Below are 22,109 nucleotides of genomic sequence, written 5' to 3'. Positions count from 1 at the left end.
GGCTTCCAAACCGACAAGATGGAATTAGATTTCACAGTGCAGAATAGCTGCTCACAGGTCTATAAATCTCATCCTCCTCCCCCGCTTTGTTCTGTGTGTGCGTGTGTGGTTCCCCCCCACCCCTTCACTGTTTTGTTTTCTTGGCTGCGGAGATCCCTCTCCTTCCCCCTCTCTCTGCTTTGCTCAGTCCTTCCTTTCCTTGCCCTGTGTGTCCTTGAGTGAGGGCACATTAGTCAGCTGGATGTCAGGGCCACAACAGCTATGGCTAGGCCAGGATTAGGGTAAGGTCACAGACTAGCAGCCCCTCAGAGGGAATAAAGAGGAGTAGAGGAAAGCTGTCTGAGCCATGCTCTCTAGGGTTTGACTCTGTATTTCCCTACTTTGCGTTTATTTTTCTCTTATTTTCTCTCATGATTACTTTTATTTTTTTTGGCAGTACTGGAGTTTGAACTCAGGGCCTTGACTTGCTAGGCAGGTACTCTATCCCTGAACTACATTCCCTCCCTTCCTGTTACTATTTAATTTTCTTGTTCTTTTTCTTGCTTGGTTTCCTTTTCTTGTCATCACTTCCTCTCTAATCTCTTTTAGACAAAACACTTACCTAGCTATATTTCTTATACTTAGAGCAAACTATAAATGACTCACAAATAGAACATCAGAAATGTATCTCATTTTTGCAGACGGCCCTGTGGCAACACCATTGGTCCTGTGCACACCAGAAATAGCTGGCCCATACTTCTTTTTTTTTTTTTTTTTGTCGGTCATGGGACTTGAACTCTGAGCCTGGGCGCTGTCCCTCAGCTCTTCAGCTCAAGGAGAGTGCTCTACCACTTGAGCTATAGCACCACTTCCGGTTTTCTGGTGGTTTATTGGAGATAGGAGTCTCACGGTCTCTCCTGCCCGGGCTGGCTTTGAACCGCGATCCTCAGATCTCAGCCTCCTGAGTAGCTAGGATTACAGGCGTGAGCCACCAGCGCCCGGCTCTGGCCCATACTTCTATAGGAGACTCAGCGTAACAAGCCACTGACCATTGACGACTGCTAGATTCCTTCCTTTTTTCCACACTGTCCTCTATTCTTGACCCAAGAATAATGGTTGTATAGAATCAGCTGGCTAATAGACTTCTTTTTTATATTCTTAGCTGGTAGATGACTATGTGGCTTCTGAGGGTGCAATACAACGAGTACTAGTCCCTGCCTATGCCAAACAGCTCTCACCAGCCACACAACTGGCTATCCAGCGGGCATCCTCAGAAACAGGGCCAGAAAATGGAACCAAGCTTCCACCACCTCGCCCAGAAGACATGCTCAGTGCCGCCGTTGCATTGGACAGTTCCTTGGAAGAGTCAGGCCCTGGGAGCACCGGGGAGCTGAGACACTCGCTAGGGTTTACTGCTTCTCCGTGCAGGATCAGAGGGAGTGGCCAGAAGAACTCCAGGCGCAAGCGGGATCTGGTACTTTCTGTAAGTAAGCTCCATTACAATCTTTTTCTTCCTTCTTTTCTGTCTGGAAAGAGAAGTGAAGAGTGAAGGTGGCCTACAATGTATTAGGGCTACAATGTAGTCCTAGGTATAAACAGTGCCTCTGTATCAGATCAGCTTTTAGGTTTTTCTAGGTAGAACAATTATCTTCTCTTTCTCTTTCCCTTCCCCCCTCTTCCCCCTCTCTCTTTCTTTAACTTAAGGCCTGGGGCTTGAACTCAGGACCTGGACAATGTCCCTTAGCTCTATTGCTCAAGACGGACACACTATCACTTTAACCACAGCTCCACTTCTAGCTTTGTAGTGCTTAATTGGAGATAACTCTTTCAGATTTGTCTGCCTGGACTGGCTTTCAACCACAATCCTCAGATCTCAGTCTCCTGAGTAGTTAGGGTTACAGGCATGAGCCATCAACACCTGGCCAATTATCTTCTCTTTAAAGAATTACATCTCCCAATATTTCCATAACCATATAGAGGTTTGGAGTATCTAATCATTGTAAGAGCTCTTAGCAGCCACGGAAGAGACAACTTGAACTTGGACTTCCAAAGTCTTGCAGCTGCGGGAGCCCTAGAATATCCTGCTGAGTTGGATCTCCCCTCTTCCCTCCCAGTCTAGCAGCCCATCTGTCTTAGAGATATTGTAGGGCAGTAGTTCCAACCTGGAGTAATTTTGCCCCAGAGAACACTGGGAACCCACTTGAAACTGGTTGTTACCATTCATTGGTGAGTAGGTGGGTGGAAGATGGGGAAAATGCTAATGACACCTGGTCTGTGGAAACAGATATTCTGCTGAGCATTCTCCAGTGAACATTCTAGCCCCACAGTTCACAGGTTAATCTCTCAGAGGTTAAGGGCTTTGGGTGTGGCTTGAGTGCTATAGTGTTTGCCTATATTTGGTAGTACAAAAACAAATCATACACAAAAGTAGAAAAACTTAATTCTGAAATGGTCAGAGTCTTGTAGGTCAATTATATTTTCAAAAGCTTCTTTCTTCTTTTTAAAAAATTTAATATTTTTCTCTTCCTTTCTTTCTTTCTTTCTTCCTTCCTTCCTTCCTTCTTTCTTTCTTTCTTGTCAGTCATGGGGCTTGAACTCTAGGCCTAGGTGCTATCCCTGAGCTCTTCAGCTCAAGGCTAGTGCTCTACCCTTGAGCTACAGCGCCACTTCTGGTTTTCTGGTGGTTTATTGGAGATAAGAGTCTCACAGTCTTTCCTGCCTGGGTTAGCTTTGACCCGTGATCCTCAGATCTCAGCCTCCTGAGTAGCTGGCACCCAATTTTATTTTTATATTTTTTAATCTTCAAATAGTTGTACAAGGGGATTACAATTTCATATGTCCATTTGTGTGTCCAGTGCATCTTTTTTTTTTTTTTGTCAGTCCTGGGGCTTGAACTCAGGGCTTAGGCACTGTCCCTGAGCTTCTTTTGCTCAAGGCTAGCACTCTACTAAGCCACCTTCCCAGCCCTCAGTACATCTTTTTTTTTAACTTATTTTATACATATTATATGTGTATATATATATATATATATATATATATATATATATATATGTTTGTTTTTGTTGGTCATGTGAGGCTTGAACTCTGGACCTGGGTGCTGTTCCTCAGCTCTTCAGCTCAAGGTGAGTGCTCTACCGCTTGAGCCACAGCACCACTTCCATTTTCTTTTTTTTTTTTTTGTCGGTCGTGGGGCTTGAACTCTGGGCCTGGGCGTTGTCCCTCAGCTCTTCAGCTCAAGGCGAGCGCTCTACCACTTGAGCTACAGGGCCACTTCCGGTTTTCTGGTGGTTTATTGGAGATAGGAGTCTCAGGGTCTTTCTTGCCCGGGCTGGCTTTGAACCGCGATCCTCAGATCTCAGCCTCCTGAGTAGCTAGGATTACAGGCGTGAGCCACCAGCGCCCGGCACCACTTCCATTTTCTAGTGGTTTATCGGAGATAAGAGTCTCAGGAACTTTCCTGCCCTGGCTGGCTTTGAACCATGATCCTCAGATCTCAGCCTCCTGAGTAGTTAGGGTTACAGGCGTGAGCCACCAGCACCCAACTATATTTTTATTATCTTTAAGTAGCTGTACAAAAGATTCAACAAATTTATGAGTACAATGCATCTTGACCCATGTCACCCCAAAAGCTTCTTTCTGTTAATCATGTAATGTCCTTCTGACTTAGACATTTCTATTCTCTGTATATTGGCCAATGGAAAATAACTGCTACCTATGGCCTCCCTGTAGCTGGGATCACAGATAGGAACCATTATGTCCTAGCTTTTTGATTAAGATAGGTTCTCACTTTTTGTCTGGGCTACTCTCAAACCATGATAATCCTGATCTCTACTGCCCAAGTAGCTGGGATTTTAGGTATGAGCCATTGCATCCAGCCCTAATGGTTGAGAATCCAGTCCTGGTTGAGAATGGAAGCCATGAGTCACATGCAGCCTATATCCCATCAGACCACTTGGTCCATTTCTTCTTGTGACAAGTTTAGCAAAACTTAAGAATAGCCAATTACCACTTAGACCGTCTTTATTTATATTGCTTCCATTCTCCTTTTCATTATTCATAAAGGTCCTATTAGTTTGTTTATTGAAATAGGACCTAACTATGTAGCCCACACTAGCTAGAATTCTCCATCTTCCTGCTTCAGCCTCCTGAGTGCTGGAACTACAGGCTTATACCACCAGGTTGAGCTCAGAGATCCTATTCTTGCTAACCCTTTTTTTTCGATTTGTTTTTGTTGTGGTGGTTTTGAGATGTTGTGGGTTTTTTTGGTGGCACTAGGCCCTTCTGCTTACTCAGCTTGACTGCTTGCTTGCTGTTCTACCATCTGAGCCCCACCTCAAGCCCTGCTTTTCTCTAGCTATTTTGGAGATAGAGTCTCGTGAAGCCAGCTCAGGCTGCCTTCAAACCCTAAGCTTGAGAAGCTAGGGTTGCTTATGTTATAAGCCTGACACCAGCCTCATTTGATTTATTTTCACATTGGAAATTCTTATTTCCTCAGGAAGACACCATGCATAATCAGTATGGACTTGTCTCTAATCTTCATTGTGAGTTTCAGTTGCATTCAAGGACATCTTGCTTAAATAGAACAAGGGTTGCATTTAGCTTCTGTCTTGGATTTGTTGTCTGCGAGAGCTGCTGCTAGTAATGTACCTCAAGGGATGTCCTAAAGCCTTAGTGTTTGAATTGTAAATAAATGTGTAATAATTATAATTCATATAAAATCAACTATTCTGAGTTGGGTCTAGGGGCTCATGCCTGTAACCCTAGTTACTGAGGAAGCTGAGATTTGAGGGTTGCAGTTCACCTGGGCAATAAAATCCAGAAACTCTTGTCTCCAATTAACCAGCAAAAAGCTGAGAATGAAATTATAATTCAAGTGGTAAGAGTGCAAACCTTGAGCTTTTTTGAAAGCTCAAGGACATTGCCCCGACCCTGAGTTTAAGCCCACTACCCACTACCCACTACCCACTACCCACTACCCACACTAAAAAAAAAAAAAAAAAAAGAGGTATGGGTTGAGACCTGGCCTCTTTCTTCCCTTTGGAGAACTTGGTGGACCTACTGACCAAAGAGTATGCTTATTCATCAACCTTCCCATTATAGTGCTTGACAAGGATCCACAGGGCCAGGCATGGAGCTTTGCTGCCTATCATAGAGTGTTTGACATATTCTTGTGCAGCTGGGTATGGTGGTATACAATTATAATCCCAATGATTGAGAGATTCAGGTGGCAGGATCTCAAGTTCCAGGACAGCCTTGGCTACCTAGCAAGACTTTGTCTCAAAACAAAATAAAACTGTTGATTACATATTACCAGGTATTACCACATAGGTTACAGTATTAATTAATTATTTCTTTTTCATGTGTTGGTCCTGGGGCTTGAAGTCAGGACCTGGGTACTCTCCCTTAACTTTCTTGTTCAAGGCTTGTTTTCTACCACTTGAATTAACGTTCCACTTCTGGCTTTTTGGTGGTTAATTGGAGATATGAGTCTCAGGGTCTTTCCAGCCCAGGCTGCTTCAAACTGAAAGCTTAGATCTCAGCTTCCTGAGTAGCTAGGATTACAGGCATCAGCCACCAGTACCCAGACTCTTTCTTGCTCTCTCTCTTCTTTCTTTGTTTCCTTCCTTCCTTCCTTCCTTCCCTCTTCTCTTCTCTTCTCTTCTCTTCTCTTCTCTTTCTTGTTGATACTAAGGCTTGAATTCAGAGCCTAGGTATTATGCCTTAGCTTTTTGCTCACACTACTACTTGAGACATAGCTCCACTAATGGCTTTTTTTTTGGGGGGGGGTCCGGTTGTGGGGCCTGAATTCTGGGCCTAGGCGCTGTCCCTCAGCTCTTCAGCTCAAGGCTAGCGCTCTACCACTTGAGCCACAGCACCACTTCCAGCTTTTTTCATTTTGCTTATATGGTGCTGAGGAATCGAACCCATGGCCTCAGGCATGCAAGGCAAGCACTCTACCACTGAGCCATCTTCCCAGCCCCCACTAATGGCTTTTTGCTGGTTAATTGGAGATAAGAGTTTCATAGACTTTTCTTCTTGGACTGGTTTCAAATAACAAATCCCAGATCTTGGGGCTGGGAAGGTGGTTCAGTGGTAGAGTGCTTGCCTTGCCTGCATGAGGCCCTGGGTTCAATTCCTCAGTACCACATAAGCACAAAAAGCTGGAAGTGGCCTGTGGCTCAAGTGGTAGAGTGCTAGCCTCGAGTTGAAGAGCTGAGGGACAGTGCCCAGGCCAAGTTCAAGTCCCACAACCGGCAAAAAAAAACCCAAAACAAAACAACAACTCAGATCTTAGCCTTCTGATACCTAAGACTACAGGCATGGGCTACTAGCTGCTGCTTTTTCTTCTCTTCAAATAATTGTTCAGTGTACATTTGAAGTTGCAAATGTAATCATGTTTTAAAAACCACCACCCATTTTCTAGAAGCAGTCTTAGTATAGCTAATAGTCAGTTATGGGGTCTAGAATATATTCTTCTCATTCCCCCTCCCACACACACATAAAAAAAAGAAATATTAGATCTGATGTGCAGTTTACAGAAAGTTCTGTGACAGAGAAACAAACTGAAGGACATTGGCGAGAAGCAACAGGACAAATCTAGGAAGTGAGTCATTCTTCAGGCCAGTGCCCTTCAACAAGTCAGTACAATTTCTTAAAAAGTCAAAACTGAGGGCTGAGAATGTGGCTTAGTGGTAGAGTGCTTGCCTAGCATGCATGAAGCCCTGGGTTTGATTCCTCAGTACACATACACAGAAAAAGGTATAAGTGGCACTGTGGTTCAAATGGTAGAGTGCTAGCCTTGAGCAAAAGAGGCTCAGGGAGGGACAGTGCCCAGGCCTGGAGTTCAAGCCCCAGGACTGGCAAAAAAAAAAAAAGTAAAAACTGAAGTCAGGTGTGGGATCGTGACATTAACACCTGAAATCCTAATTACGTGGGAGACTGAGAGTGGAGGATTGCAGTTCAAGAGCTCTGGCAGAAAAATTCCTGAGATTCTTTCTCAACTCACAGTAGTGTGTAGAGGTGTGCACCTGTTATCCCAAGTTGAGATTGGGAGAATAGCAGATCCAGGCCAGCCCAGGCAGAAAAGTCCATGAGACTCCGAGCTCCACAGAAAGGAGCTCACGCCTGTAATCCTAGCTACTCAGGAAACTTGAGATCTGAGAATATGTTAGTGTGTGTCTGAATTGTTGTGAAGCCTAAAGTAGTAGATTGGGCTCAGGCATATGAGTATGCACCCTGGCAGGTGAGACTCTGTCTTAAGAATAACTAGAAAAAAAATCAGGACTAGAGTCATAGCTCAAGTGGTAGAGCACCAGTCTAACCAAGCACAGGTCCTGAGTTCAAATCCAAGTACTGTTTAAAAAAGAGGGGGAGGACTGTGCTAAATTAGGCCCTGTATAGCAAGGCACACTTGCAATTTCAGAACTAAGGAGGCTTAGGTAGGAATCACAAGTTCAAGCCAGTGTGGGCTGCCTAAGGAGACCCTGTCTCAAAAAAGAAAAAATATGGTTGCTGGTGGCTCTTGCCTGTAATTCTAGCTACTCAAGGGGCTGAGATCTGAGGATCACCGTTCAGAGACCGTACAGGCAGAAAGTCTGTGAGACTCTTATCTCCAGTTAACCACCAGAAAACTGGAAGTGGTGCTGTGGCTCAAGTGTGAGAGTGCTCGCCTTCAGCTGCAGAGCTCAGGGACAACGCCCAAACCCAGAGTTCAAGATATTCCTGTGCTAGACTGTGGGTTTGCAGTGTGCAATAGTTGGAGATTTTTACTGTTCCAATCTTTAGCTCTGAAAATGAATCAAAGAGGCATCTCTCCATTCTTCTGAGCTCCTGTGGATTCTTGATCGGGATCCTGTGAACCAAAAAGTCCAAACCAGGAGCCTAATTCCTCAGGATGCTGCACATTCCAGCAAGCCCTTGGAGAAATATATTTATTTATAGTTCATTCGAGGGATAGGTGAGCCAGCGTCTTTACAGTCTTAACACCTAGTGTTGAGATTATTTCCCTTTCCTTTTGACTGGTTTGATTTTTATCACCTGCTCTCTTCCAAGCCACTTGAGTTGGAAGATACACAACTTTTTTTTCTTCATTCTTTGGAAACTCTTCAAAATTTTTCCTGCAGCATTCACACAATCCTTTGTGATTCCTTACATTTGGATTTCTGAGAGGTAAAATAACTATAAAGTTGAACATGGTGGCACACACCTCTAATCCCAGTACATGGGTGGCTAAAGCAGAGGATCATGAGTTCTAGGCCAACAACTATAAATATAGGACAGTAGCATCGTGTGTGTGTGTGTGTGTGTGTGTGTGTGTGTGTGTGTGTGTGTATGTGTAGTGTGTGTGTGTGTGTGTGTGGTGTGTGTGTGTGTGTGTGTGTGTGTGTGTGTATGTGTATGTGTGTCCTGGGGCTTGAACTTGGGGCCTGGGCTATGCTTTAGCTTCTTTGTTCAAGGCTAAGGCTCTACCACTAACACCACAGTTCCACTTCTGGCTTTTTGGAAGTTTGTTGGAGATAAGAGTCTCATGGACTTTCTAACCCTGGCTGGCTTTGAACTGAGATCCTTAGCTCTCAGCCTCCTGATTAGCCAGGATTATAGGTATAAGCCACTGGTGCCAGCAGTAACATCTCTTTATAGAGTAGAGAGCAAGCTATATAAAGCTGATAGTGCTATTCTAAGTTGGCATGGCATTGGAGATTTCTAGATATAGAATTAACACCCTAAGTCACTATATGAATATTTCAGTTTAAGATGGATAATTTTGGGTCACGCACTGGTGGCTCATGCCTGTAATCCTAGCTAGGATTAGGAGACTGAGATCTGAGGATCAGAGTTTGAAGCCAGCTGGGGCAGGAAAGTCTGTGAGACTAATCTCCAATTAACCACCAAAAAGCTGGAAGTGGAGCTGTGTCTGAAGTGGTAGAGAACTAATCTTGAGCAAAAAAAAAAAAGCTCAAAGACAGTGCCTATGCCCTGAGTTCAAGCCCCAGGACTAGCACAAAAAAAGAAAGAAAGAAAGAAAGAAAGAAAGAAAGAAAGAAAGAAAGAAAGAAAGAAAGAAAGAAAGAAAGAAAGGAAGGAAGGAAGGAAGGAAGGAAGGAAGGAAGGAAAAGAAAAAGATGGTCAACAATAGATTAAGCTGATTCAAGAAGGACCCATCATTAGATGTATATGAACAAAACTCCAACTCTGCTTAGTGCCATGACAGGGAGGTTAGTGATAGTGCTTTCCATTTCACACATGTTATTTTTTTTTTTCACATCTGTATTTTAGAATTGTGCTTTTCAGACCATAGTATGTATACCCCTGGGAGTTGTGATCATGGGCAAAAGGATATACAAAGCTGTGGCTAAAGCTGAGACATTTTCCTGGGTTATTAATTTTACTAGATTTCAGGAGATATCTTTATATTTGAAGAAATATAGATATGTTTCAAAGAAGATTTAAAAATTGCAAGAGTTGGGGCTGGGAAGGTGTCTCAGTGGTAGAGTGCTTGCCTTGCATGCTTGAGGCCCTGGGTTTGATTCCTCAGCACCACATAAGCAGAAAAAGCCCGATATGGTGCTGTGGCTCAAGTGGTAGAGCGCTAACCTTGAGCCGAAGAGCTGAGAGACAGCACCCAGGCCCAGAGTTCAGGCCCCAAGACTGTGAAAAAAAAAAAAAAAGAAAAAAAATTGCAAGAGTATGGGGCTAAAGAAATACTCACTTGCAGTAGCCCTGGTATACATGTGTATATATGTGTGTGTGTACATGCACACACACACACACACACACACACACACACACACACACACATATATATATAATATACATGTATATATTAATATATATATACATATATACATATACATACATTCAGTATCTCCTAGTGAAAAGGTCTGGGATCCAAGACTCCAGTGGTCACATTATCCAGAAGCAGAAGTCTTGATACTTGTGTGTGCATGTGCACATGCATGCATACCAATATCAGGGCTTGAACTCAGGACCTTGAGTTCTCACTTGGCTTTTCACTCAAGACTGTCACTTTACCACTTGAGCTATTGCTCCACTTCCAGCTTTCTGCTGATTAATTGGAGGTAAGAATCCCATGGACTTTTCTGCTTTGGCTACCATTGAATCAGGATCCTCAAGTCTCAGCATCTTGAGTAGCTAGGATTACAAGCTTGACACACTTTTAAAAAGTGAGGGTGGGAGTAAGGTAGAGGGCGGGGTAAAGTCTCCTAGTAGGAGTAAAGCCAAGGCTCTAGTCTGATCACCTCCAAGATCTCTGCTTCACTGTTGCCATACCCTTACCTCCAAGATTGGTTTCCCATTTTAGGGTCTGAAGTTAAGCAAATTCAAAATATCTCGTCATTACATGTATCCTTGTACCCTGTTTTGAAAGCACAACAGTGGGATTTCTGTGTTGATGCTTTATGTTTTAATGTTAATATTAAAATATTTTTGCCACATGTTAAAAAAAAGGCAGTAGGGGAAGGGAAGGACAGGGGTGGCTCATACCTATATTTCTAGCTACTCAGGGAACTGAAATTCAGAGGCTCAAGGTTCAAAGTTCAAGGCCTAGGCAGAAAAGACCACAGAATTCTGTTTCCAAGTAGTCAGCACAGGGCTGGGAAGGTGGCTCGGTGGTAGAGCGCTTGCCTTGCATGCATGAGGCCCTGGGTTCGATTCCTCAGCACCATATAAGCAAAAAGAAAAAAGCCAGAAGTGGCACTGTGGCTCAAGTGGTAGAGCTCTAGCCTTGAGCTGAAGAGCTGAGGGACAGCGCCCAGGCCGAGTTCAGGCCCCATGACCAGACCTCCCCCCCAAAAATAAAAATGAAAAAAGAAGAAAAAGGGGTAAGGGAAGGCTTCATTAGAAATACTAACTTGGGCCGGGTGCCAGAAGTTCATGCCTATAATCCTAGCTACTCAAGAGGCTGATATCTCAGGATCATGGTTCAAAGCCATCCTGGGCAGGAAAGTCTGTGAGACTCTGATCTTCAATTAACTACTAAAAAAGCCACAAGTGCGAATATGGCTCAAGTGGTAGATTGCTGTTTTTTGTTTTGTTTTGTTTTGGTCAGATGTGGGGCTTGAACCCTGGGTCTAGGCACTGTTCCTGAGCTCTTCAGCTCAAGGCTAGTGCTCTACCACTTGAGCCACAGCGTCCACTTCTGGCTTTTTCTGTTTATGTGGTGCTGAGGAATGGAACCCAGGGCCTCATGCATGCAAGGCAAGCACTCTACCACTGAGCCATCTTCCCAGCCCTAGAGTGCTATTCTTGAACAAAAAAAGTCTAGGGATAGCACCAAGCCCTTAGTTCATGCCCCAGGACTGGCACAAACACACACACATACAGAGCAAAACTAACTTAGATTGGCTCTCTAGTTAAGAAACAGCCTATACAAAAGTGGTATCAAGGCTGTGGAAAGAACTCAGGCAGAAAATCCCACAAGGACAATCCCATTTAATCATAGGTACCAGAGGAAGGTTTTCATTCTATCCACTCCTGGCTTGATTCTGTTTTTGTTTTTTTCCCCTCCTAGAAATTGGTCCACAATGTGCATAACCATATCACCAATGACAAGAGATTCAATGGGTCTGAAAGGTATGGTCTCTTGAGGGAAAAAGATCACAGGGTACTTTGCTAAGGAGAGGGAAGCAGAGGGGACACCAATACCACGGGGAGGCCACCACCTCCTTCTCCCCTTTGTCCCTGGTATCCTGTGTTAGGCCCAGGAATTTAGCACCTGATTGATTAGTGCTGGGTGGCTCTGTTCATGTGTCTCCTTAAAAGCTGAGCGCCTCATCCATATTCTCCTCTGGTAGCATCAAGTCCTCCTGGAACATCTCAGTCGTGAAGTTCCTTCTGGAGAAGCTCAAGCAGGAGCTGGTCACCAGTCCCCACAATTACACTGATAAGGAGCTGAAAGGTGAGGAAAACTGGCTCATGGCCACTCATTCTCTGTCCCCTTCCCTCCCACACCAAGGTCAGGGGAGAAACATAATAGGGATGACTTAGGAGGAGGTGCTGAAAATGGTATACTTCAAAATTCTTTTGAGCTGGGCGCCAGTGGCTCACGCCTGTAATCCTAGCTACTCAGGAGGCTGAGATCGGAGGATCTCAGTTCAAAGCCAGCCCAGGCAGGAAAGACCATGAGACTCCTATCTCCAATATATCACTAGAAAACCAGAAGTGGCGCTGTAGCTCAAGTGATAGAGTGCTCTATGACCAAAAAAACAAAACAAAACAAAAAAACTCTTTTGAAGTTGGACATGGGTGGCTCATGCCTATTAGCCTAACTAGTCAGGAGGCTTAGAACTGAGGATCACAGTTTGAAGGCAGCCTGGGCTGGAAAGTCTACGAGACTCTTATCTCCAATTAACCAGCAAAAGCCAGATGTAGAGGTATCACTCAAGTGGTAGAGCACAGGCATTGATTGAAATAAGCCAAGCAAAAGCATGAAGTCCTAAGTTCAAGCCACAGTACTAGCCCCAGGATAGCACCTAGGTCCTCAGTTCAAGCCCCACAACTAACAAAAAGAAAATGTGCTTGAAGCTGGACAAGGTGGCTCATACCTATAATCTTATCTACTCAGATGGCTGAAATGTAGAAGATACATGTTTCAAAGCTAGCTCAGGTAGGAAAAAAACACAAGCCTCAATTAACCAGCAAAAAGCAAGGCTGGAGGCATGGCTCAAGTGGTAGAGCACTAGCTGAATGAGCACAAGGCCCTGAATTCAAACTTTAGTACCAATAAAAGAAAAAAAAAGTGGTGATTGATATCTATTGATTGAATGATAATAAGGCAGAGTTAATGCACGAGGGGCAGTTGTATTTTTAGTGGGAGATAGGAAGAGTTAATATTGGAGATGGTACTAAACTAGACAGGACTGAAGAGATGCTGGCGTGTATGGCAGGAGAGCCCACTGTCTCAGTAGTGAGTGATGCCAGCCTTCCATTCAGCAGTGTGAGGTCAAAAAAGATAAAAGGGGCTGGGACCACAGCTCTAGAGGACTCCACTGCTTCCTCCCTCCTCTCTTTCCTCCAGGAGCCTGTGTGGCCTACTTCCTTACCAAGAGACGGGAGTATCGCAACTCCTTAAACCCTTTTAAAGGCCTGAAAGAAAAAGAAGAAAAGAAACTTCGAAGTCGCCGGTATCGGGTAGGGATCTAGGCTTTCCTTTCAAGATGCTAAAGCCAGCTGGTCACCAGTGGCTCATTGCTGTAATTCTAGCTTCTCAGCAGGCTGAGATATGAGGATCAAGGTTAATATCTACCCTGGGCAGGAAAGTCTGTGACTCTTATCTCCAATTAAACACAAAAAAACAAAACAAACAAAAAGGTGGTGGTGGGGGAAGCCCAGTGCAGGTGGCTCCTGCCTGTAATCCTAGCTATTTTAGGAGGCTGAGATCTGAGGATTGCAGTTCAAAGCCAGCCTGGGCAGGAAAGCCCATGAGACTCTGGTCTCCAATTAACCACCAGAAAACTGGAAGTGGTGCTGTGACTCAAGTGGTAGAGCATTGGCCTTGAACTGAAGAGCTCAAGGACAATGCCCAGGCCCAGAGTTCAAGCCCTATGACTAACACAAACAACAACAACAACAAGAACTGGGAATGTAGTAGCGTGCTTGCTAGCATGCATGAAGCCCTGGATTCAATTCCTCAGCACCAAATAAAAGAAAAAGTCAGAAGGGGCGCTGTGGCACAAGTGGTAGAATGCTAGCCTTGAGCAAAAGAAGCTCAAGGACAGTGTCCAGGCGCTGAGTTCAAGTCCTAGGACTGGCGGGAAAAAAAAGTGGAAGTCTGGCTCAAGTGGTAGAGTGACAGCCTTGAGCAATAAAGCTGAAGGGCAGTGCCTAGGCCCTGAGTTCAAGTCCGAATATGAACACAGAAAAAAAATGCTAAACCCTAAATCCTAATTAAGCTGTAATGGAGAAGGCATGAGGTCATAGCATCTGGGACTAGGGATGCCATGCTGAAAGTAGACAGGCAGAGGTGGAGGGCAAACCAGTTCTGAAGTTGGACTTAAAGAATGGGTTTTAGGGGCTGGGCAGGTGGCTCAGTGGTAGAGCACTTGCCTTGCATGCTCAAGGCTCTGGGTTCGATTCCTCAGTACCACATAAGAAAAAAGCCGGAAGTGGCGCTGTGGCTCAAGTGGTAGAGTGCTAGCCTTGAGCTGAAGAGCTGGGGGACAGCGCCCAGGCCCTGAGTTCAGGCCCCACAACCGGACCCAAAAAAAAAAAAAAAAAAAAGAATGGGTTTTACTCTGCCTTCTTCGCCACCTAACCCCTTTTCCCTAAATCCGTCGTCTATTATTTCTCTTCCTAATCTCTGTTTTGGGGTCCTACCTTAGCTGTTTGCCAACCGATCCAGCATCATGAGACATTTCGGACCTGAAGACCAACGTCTGTGGAAGGATGTGACAGAAGAGCTGATGTCAGATGAAGAGGACAGTCTTAATGAGCCAGGGGTCTGGGTGGCCCGCCCTCCTCGGTTCCGGGCCCAGCGCCTCACAGAGCTCTGCTACCACCTGGATGCTAACTCTAAGCATGGCACCAAAGCCAACCGTGTGTATGGACCTCCTTCAGACAGACTGCCTTCTGCGGAAGCCCAGCTCCTTCCCCCAGAACTGTATAATCCTAATTTCCATGAGGATGAAGAGGAAGGAAGCCATGACAATGGGCCCATCTCCCCATCTTTCGACCAACCCCATAAAACCTGCTGTCCTGACTTGAACTCATTCATTGAAATCAAAGTAGAAAAGGATGAGTGAGGTCTTTGACCAAGAAAAACTGTGGCTTCTGTCACTCCCCACATCCCAGAAAAGAGGGGCCATGGGGCTTCTCCCAATGAGATAATTTCTACAGACTGAACAAGCAAATCTGCCTCCTTTTTTTTTTTTTTTTCCAATCATGGAGCTTAAACTCTGGGCCTGGGCGCTGTCCCTGAACTCTTCAGCTCAAGGCTAGCACTCTACCACTTGAGCCACAGTGCCACTTTCAGTTTTCTGGTGGTTTATTAGAGATAAGAGTCTCGTGGACTTTCCTGCCTGGGCTGGCTTTGAACCATGATCCTCAGATCTCAGCCTCCTGAGTAGCTAGGATTATGGGCATGAGCCACCTCTCTTCTTAACACAGTCTCTGTTTGAAGTGGAAACTAGAAGCTCTGGTTGGATACCAGACTCGTGGAGAAGGGGGTGACTCCCCCACTGTGAATGGCAAGCTAGAAAAATGCTTATTCCTGAAAGCATAAGCAGTGCCTCGAAGGAACCTGGGATAAGAAAAGGATGCATCAAAGAAACATGGGGCCTTTTTTGACACATGTTCCTGTCTCTGAGTTTTCTTTTGGTTGTTTCCCCCATTTCGCCCAAAGCTCAAGGGAAGCAGCCCTTGTGGTTGGTATCTTGCTTCCCCTTAACTGCTGGTCTGGCTCTGCAGTGGAACCAAAACAGAAGTAGTTCAGGGTAATACTGCCACCTGGTGGCAGTTTCAATCATGAGCTAGGCAAGGGACCATGGGCTCCATAACTATTTGGGACTTGGGATCTAGGTATAATAGCCATTATTTACTGGATTATATAAGGAAGATTTTATTGTAAACATTTTACAAGAGCAGGAGATTAGAGATTAAAAGAATTTCCATGTTTCACTAATGGTTTTTCTCCATGCCTGTGACCAAGCAGAATATAGCTTTGTTTCTTAGACCTATCAGCCAAGCTGTAGTTTGAGGGTATATGTGTCTACACACACATAAATGTCAAATGGATAAGATATAAAAGGCTTTATAGTCATTCAGTAATACAATAAATATTAAAGCAGGGTATGTTGGCATGTGCCTATAATTCTAGCACTCTGGTGGCTGGGGCAGGAAGATGAGTAAGATCAACTTGGGCTACGTCATGAGACCCTATCTCAAAAACTGAAGGAAAAAACAAAACAAAACACCTAAGACCTGGTGGCTCATATCTATAATCCTAGCTATTCAGGAGACTGAGATCTAAGGATCGCGGTTCAAAGCCAGCCTAGGCAGAAAAGCCTAACACATTCCTAGCTTCAGTTAACCAGTAAAGAGCCAGAAGTGGAGATGTGGCTCAAATGGTAGAGCACCAGCCTTGAGCAAAAAAGCCAAGTCAGAGCTTGAAACCCTGGGTTAAAGCCTCAGTCCCAGCACACACATGTGCACACAAACACACAGCAAAAAACACTTTATTAGGTGTGAGGTGCTATGGATACACTGTTGGTGTGTTTAGATGATCAGGTTTTATTATGCCGTTGGGAAGCCTGTCAATTGAGTGGGCAATGAAGTAAGCCAGTATTCAGCAGAGGTAGCTAACCTTCTCTTGCAGTCAGAAAGGCTTCTCAGAGGCAATGGTGTTTAAACTGATATCTAAAAGAAGATTAAATCAGGAGAAAGGCAGAGGCCAGGAGAATATCTCAAATGGAACAAGCAGGTACAAAAGTCCAACTAGAGTGAATACAGACAAGGTTTACTTCAAACTAGTTAGGGGAGGGGATAAATGATGCTGAGAACAGTCTATAAAGGTAAACCTTATATAAAAAAAAAAAACAATGGGAGCTCGGAGCTAGTGGCTCTGGACTATCTGTAAACCTAGCTACTCAGAGATCCAGAGGATTGTGGTTTGAGACCAGCACAGGCAGAAAAGTCCATGAGACCCCATGTCCAAAATAACCAGCAAAAAGCCAGGCTGGAGGCTCAAATGGTACAGCAGCAGCAAAGCAAGCAGTCAAGTGAGGTCAGGGCCCTCAGTTCAACACAGACAGAAAGAAAGAGAGAGAGTGAGAGAGAGAAGGGAGGGAGGGAGGAAGGAAGGAAGGAAGGAAGGAAGGAAGGAAGGAAGGAAGGAAGGAAGGAAGGAAATGGGCTGGAGGTGTGGCCCAAGTGATAGAATGCCTGCCCAGCAAGAATGATGAAGCCCTGAATTCAGTCTCCAATACCAAAATGAAGAAGAAAGAAGAAGAAGAAGAAGAAGAAGAAGAAGAAGAAGAAGAAGAAGAAGAAGAAGAAGAAGAAGAAGAAGAAGAAGAAGAAGAGGAGGAGATCATTAAAAATAAAACTAAGCACTGGTGGCTCATAACTGCAATCCTACAATCGTAGCTGCACAGAAGTTTGAAGCTAGCATGGGTAGGAAAGTCCATGAGACTCTTACATCCAATTAATTACCAAAAAGCTGGAAGTAGATCTGTGGTTCAAGTGTTAGAGTGCTAACCCTAAAAAAGCTTAACGAGGGGCTGGGAAGGTGTCTCAGTGGTAGAGCGCTTGCCTTGCATGCTTGAGGCCCTGGGTTCGATTCCTCAGCACCACATAAGCAGAAAAAGCTGGAAGTGGAGCTGTGGCTCAAGTGGTAGAGTGCTAGCCTTGAGCTGAAGAGCTGAGGGACAGCGCCCAGGTCCAGAGTTCAGGCCCCACAACCGGACCCAAAATAAAAAAATAAATAAAAAAGTTCAAGGACAATGCCCAAACCCTGAGTTCAAGCCCCAAAACCAGCACACAAAATAAACAAATAAATATAGTGTAGACCATAGCTTAAGAGTGATGAGCAAGCATCAAGAGGTTGCTTTTTTTGTTTATGCTGGTACCAGGACTTGAACTCAGTGATTCATGGTCTTGCCAAGCTTTCTTGCTCACAGCTGGTACCCTACCACTTAAGCCACACCTCCAGATCAGCTTTATGTTGGTTGTTGGAGATGAAGTATCACAGACTTTTCTGTGAAGCTTAGCCTTGAGCTGAAGAGCTGAGGGACAGAGCTCAGGCCCAGAGTTCAGGCCCCACGACTGGACCACCCACCCCCCGCAAAAAAAAAAAAAAAGACATAAGATGACTTGGAAACAAGACTTGGCCAAGAAACTCTTGCATTGGTTTAAAACATGAGAGATGGTGACCTGACCATCAGAAGGCTGAGATCCAAAGGATCTTTGTTCAAGGCCAGCTCATATGGAAATGCTAAGACTCCATCTCTAAAATAACAAGCAAGGGCTGGGAAGGTGGCTCAGTGGTAGAGCGCTTGCCTTGCATGCATGAGGTCCTGGGTTCAATTCCTTAGCACCACATAAGCAAAAAGAAAAAAGCTGGAAGTGGCGCTGCAGCTCAAGTGGTAGAGCACTAGCCTTGAGCTGAAGAGCTGAGGGACAGCGCCCAGGCCTAGAGTTCAGGCCCCACCACCGGAGCCCCCCACCCCCTCCCAAAAAAAATAACAAGGGGCTGGGAAGGTGGCTCAGTGGTAGAGCGCTTGCCTTGCATGCATGAGGCCCTGGGTTTGATTCCCCAGCACCACATAAGCAAAAGAAAAAGAGCCGGAAGTGGCGCTGTGGCTCAAGTGGTAGAGCGCTAGCCTTGAGCTGAAGAGCTGAGGGACAGCACCCAGGCCCAGAGTTCAGGCCCCACGACTGGACCAAAAAAAAAAAAAAACAACAACAAGCAAAGGTGGGCTCTGGTGGCTCATACTCAGGAGGTTGAGATCTCTCTCTCTCTCTCTCTCTCTCTCTCTCTCTCTCTCTCTCTCTCTCTCTCTCTCTCTCTCTCTCTCTCTCTCTCTCTTTCTCCACTCCTCCCTGAGCCTCTTTACTCAAGGCTAACACTCTACCACCTGAGCCACAGTGCTACTTCCAGTTTTTTCTGTTCAAAGCCAGCCTGTGCAGGAAAGTCTGTGAGACTCTTATCTCCAATTAACCACCAGAAAACCTGGTGCTGTGGTTCAAGAAGTAGAGTGCTAGCCTTGAGCTGAAGAACTGAGGGACAGCGCCTAGGTCCAGAGTTCAAGCTCCATGACCGACGAAAAACAAACAAACAAAAAAAAAACAAGCAAAATATAGGGCTGGATGTGTGGTTCAAGTGGTACAAAAGTGCCAGCCAAGCAAGCAAGCTGTTCAAGCAAGCCAAGCAAATGTGAGGCTCTGAATTCACCCTTTGGAACAACAATAAAAACCCTACAAACAATGACTGTTTGGAGTGGAGCAGAGATTAGCCCCTCAGGGCCTCCCAGTTCTAGTTCAACTGTAGAGTAGCTACCCTGAGGTCAGGAGCCCTCTTCTGCTTCACTAGTCTCTGCTTCCTGTTATCTCCTAAGAAAGCAGGCTATTTCGTTAACTGTGTCCATTGCTGCCACCAACTCCTAGGTGGACCTTTTTAGTGGCTTCTCAACTTGTGTGTGTATGTGCTGATACTCAGAGAATCTAGCTCTTAGTTGTCATTTTGCTCTATCACTTGAGCCATAACTCCACTTCCAGCTTTTTTTTTTTCTCTTTAGCTCTTAAACATATAATTTAATAACTTCATAACACTTCCAAAGCTTTTTGCTAGTTGTTTGGAAATTAAGAATCTCTTGAATTGACTGCCTGGGCTGGCTGGCTTCAAACTTCAGTCTTATGAACTCAGCCTTCTGAGTAACTAGGATTATAGGCATGAGTCACCATCATCTAAGTTAGGATTTACTCTCTTATCAATTACTAGATGTTGTACTAATATTTCAGGTGTTAGTAACTGGAAGAATCCAGAATTTCCTTCCATTTGGAGTCAGGAATGGAGAGCCTCAGGTTAATTCTAAAGATGTTACTGCCAACAGGTTCTAGATGTAACTTGATAGCTCCCCTCTGTTGTGTTTCCGGTCCTCCAATGTAGTAGCAAACTCTTTATGGGATCCCAAGGGAAAGTTTTAGGCTTGATTTGTCTAGCCAAACAGGCTCATTTTCAGAAGTTCCTGGATACAATGCAACTTGGGCAAAAAATCCAATTTGCCCAAAGATATTAACCTTCCCTCCTTCCTTCTCTTTCCTCCCCCTCCCCATCCCTTTAGTCAGTCGTTGGCCTGGGTGCTACCCCTGAGCTTTTTTGCTCAAGGCTAGTGCTCTACCACTTTGAGCCACAGCTCCACATCCAGTTTTCTGGTGGTTAATTGGAGATAAGATTCTCCCAGGCTGGCCGGGCGCCGGTGGCTCACGCCTGTAATCCTAGCTACTCAGGAGGCTGAGATCTGAGGATCGCGGTTCAAAGCCAGCCCGGGCAGGAGAGACTGTGAGACTCCTATCTCCAATAAACCACCAGAAAACCGGAAGTGGCGCTGTAGCTCAAGTGGTAGAGCGCTGGCCTTGAGCTGAAGAGCTGAGGGACAGCGTCCAGGCCCAGAGTTCAAGCCCCACAACCGACAAAAAAAAAAAAAAAGATTCTCCCAGGCTGGCTTTGAACCACTATCTCAAATCTTCAGATCTCAACCTTCTGAGTAGCTAAGATTACAGGCATAAGCCACCGGTGCCTGGCTTCTTTCTCTTTTTTTTCTCCCCCCCCCCCCACTTCCCCAGGGGCCTGGGTGCTGTCCCTGAACCTCTTTGTGCTTAAGGCTAACAGCACTCTGCCACTTGAGCCACAGTGCCGCTTCTGGCCTTTTCCTAACATAAGAATCTTACGGACTTTTCTGTCTGGTTGGATTCAAACCATGATCATCAGATCTCAGCCTCCTGAGTAGCTATGATTACAAGTGTGAGCCACAGGCATCTGACATCTTGTTTTAAACAAAATAAAACAAGTTCTCACTATGGAGCCCAGGCTGACCTCAAATTTATGACCCTCCTACCTCAAGCTTCCTGAGATCTGGGTACTGGGATTAACCATGCACCATCACACCTGGCTTTCCTCTTCCATTTCATAAGGCCACACTAAATTATAAAAGGTGTCCAAAATGCTGAGATGAAAATAATAGGCATGATTTGTTTGCGTGTAACCTTAATACTCTTTAAATACATGTTTTGTTTTGTTTTGTTTTTGCCAGTCCTTGGGCTTGAATTTAGGACCTAGACATTGTCCCTGAGCTTCTTTTGCTCAAGGGTAACATCCTATCACTTGAGCCACAGTGCCATTTCCAGCTTTTTCTGTTTATGTGGTACTGAGGAATTGAACCCAGGGCTTCATGCATGCTAGACAAGCACTTTACCACTAAGCCACATTACCAGCTCCAAGAGTCATTTTTCTTCATGCTACTTCTTCAGTCCCTTGTCCCTGATGAGTTACTCTCCTGATTAAATCAGTTGGCTGGTGTTTAGCTCCAGTTAGGATTTCTTCTTTTCCTTACTCTTGATTCTCCCAGTCTGGTCAATATCAGCTTCTTTCCCACCTTGGTCATTTTCACGTGTCACTTCCTTTAGCTGCCATTTCTTTCCTTCATCCTAAGTAAACATAATCTTTGTCATCAACTTCCTAACACCAACTGGGAGGGGCAGGAGTGTTTGCTCACCCTAAAAACAGGCCTTCAAGCCCCATCGTCACCTGAAACATTTGCTAAAAATTTTCTTTCCCAACACCAGGGGGTGGGTGTCTCCAGTAGTCTTTTCTCTCCCACACTTCAGGTAGCGATTAGTATCAAACCTGCTTTTATATACACACTAAATCTTCTTCCCTCCCTCTGAAGGCAAGGGTTAGTCCCAAACCTTTTCTCTATTCCCTATCACTGCTTCGACACAGAGTTATGTATAACTCTTCCACCGGCTTCTCCACCATCACAGATCTGCGAGTCCACAAAAGTGGTGCGTGTTTTTTTTTCTTCTTCACTTTGTGTCTCAAGCTCCCAGGACTAACGTGTCCTTTTCCTTTGTCTAAGCATCCGTCTCAGTGCCTCCCACACTCGCCTTTACTCCCATTCTTCCTTCCGCTACCTGTGCTCACCTACGTGGGACTCCTCGCCTTGCAGAGCTATCTTTATACGGCCCGCCTGCACCTACACACCGCTAGCCTTTCCAAGTATCTCCCTTTCTTCTTCCTTCCTGTCTTCCCTACGGCTCTCTCCCCGATCTCAGCACTTTGGTGCCAGTCTCTCCCCCGTCCCCACTCTAGGAACAAAGTCACGGTATTTGCGCAGAACACACGCCTCGCGTAAGTCCCGACCGCGACATCCACAGTGCCCCTCCGCGCATTCCAACTGCAAACAAAAAGTCCCCTTCCTCTCTTCCTCCCGCTTCGTTCTTTCCCGTTCCCGTTCTGGAGCGCTGTGGTCGCGGCTATCCAAGCCGCCTCTGTCCCTCCTTTCAGTTCAGTCGGCGGAACCTCACCTCCGGGGCAGTTAGCCTCCCACCGTTCTGCTCCCCCCCTTTCGACGCACCGGAGATCCCTGCGCAAGCACCCAGTCGCTCCCTTGCACACC

General features: G+C 45.3%; 1 protein-coding gene and 1 long non-coding RNA gene across 4 annotated transcripts in view; one reads left to right on the top strand and one right to left on the bottom strand.

Moving 5' to 3' along the window:
* Positions 1 to 16,751, top strand: part of CUNH14orf93 (chromosome unknown C14orf93 homolog) — a 31,367-nt gene extending 14,616 nt beyond the window's left edge. For both annotated transcript variants that reach the window (XM_070024997.1, XM_070025000.1), the window contains exons 3-7: positions 1,142 to 1,462; positions 11,510 to 11,571; positions 11,793 to 11,896; positions 13,016 to 13,128; positions 14,319 to 16,751. In XM_070024997.1, the coding sequence (XP_069881098.1) occupies positions 1,142 to 1,462; positions 11,510 to 11,571; positions 11,793 to 11,896; positions 13,016 to 13,128; positions 14,319 to 14,738 (1,020 nt within the window). In that variant the 3' untranslated portion in view covers positions 14,739 to 16,751. The remainder of the gene's footprint in view (positions 1 to 1,141; positions 1,463 to 11,509; positions 11,572 to 11,792; positions 11,897 to 13,015; positions 13,129 to 14,318) is intronic.
* Positions 1,421 to 22,100, bottom strand: LOC138829030 (uncharacterized). 2 transcript variants are annotated; one of them, XR_011372474.1, is made up of 5 exons: positions 22,018 to 22,100; positions 20,923 to 21,138; positions 14,314 to 14,372; positions 11,714 to 11,889; positions 1,426 to 1,505 (listed from the first exon to the last, which is right to left on the bottom strand). It is a non-coding gene; the product is annotated as an uncharacterized lncRNA (long non-coding RNA). The 2 variants fall into 2 exon arrangements; XR_011372475.1 differs by lacking the exon at positions 11,714 to 11,889 and having other exon boundaries at positions 1,421 to 1,505.
* Positions 22,101 to 22,109: the final 9 nt, after the last annotated feature.

Source organism: Dipodomys merriami, unplaced genomic scaffold, assembly GCF_024711535.1.
Source record: "Dipodomys merriami isolate MVZ:Mamm:240054 unplaced genomic scaffold, mDipMer1.0.p SCAF_1, whole genome shotgun sequence".
Taxonomy (NCBI): domain Eukaryota; kingdom Metazoa; phylum Chordata; class Mammalia; order Rodentia; family Heteromyidae; genus Dipodomys; species Dipodomys merriami.
This window is presented reverse-complemented; position numbering and strand designations above follow the sequence as displayed.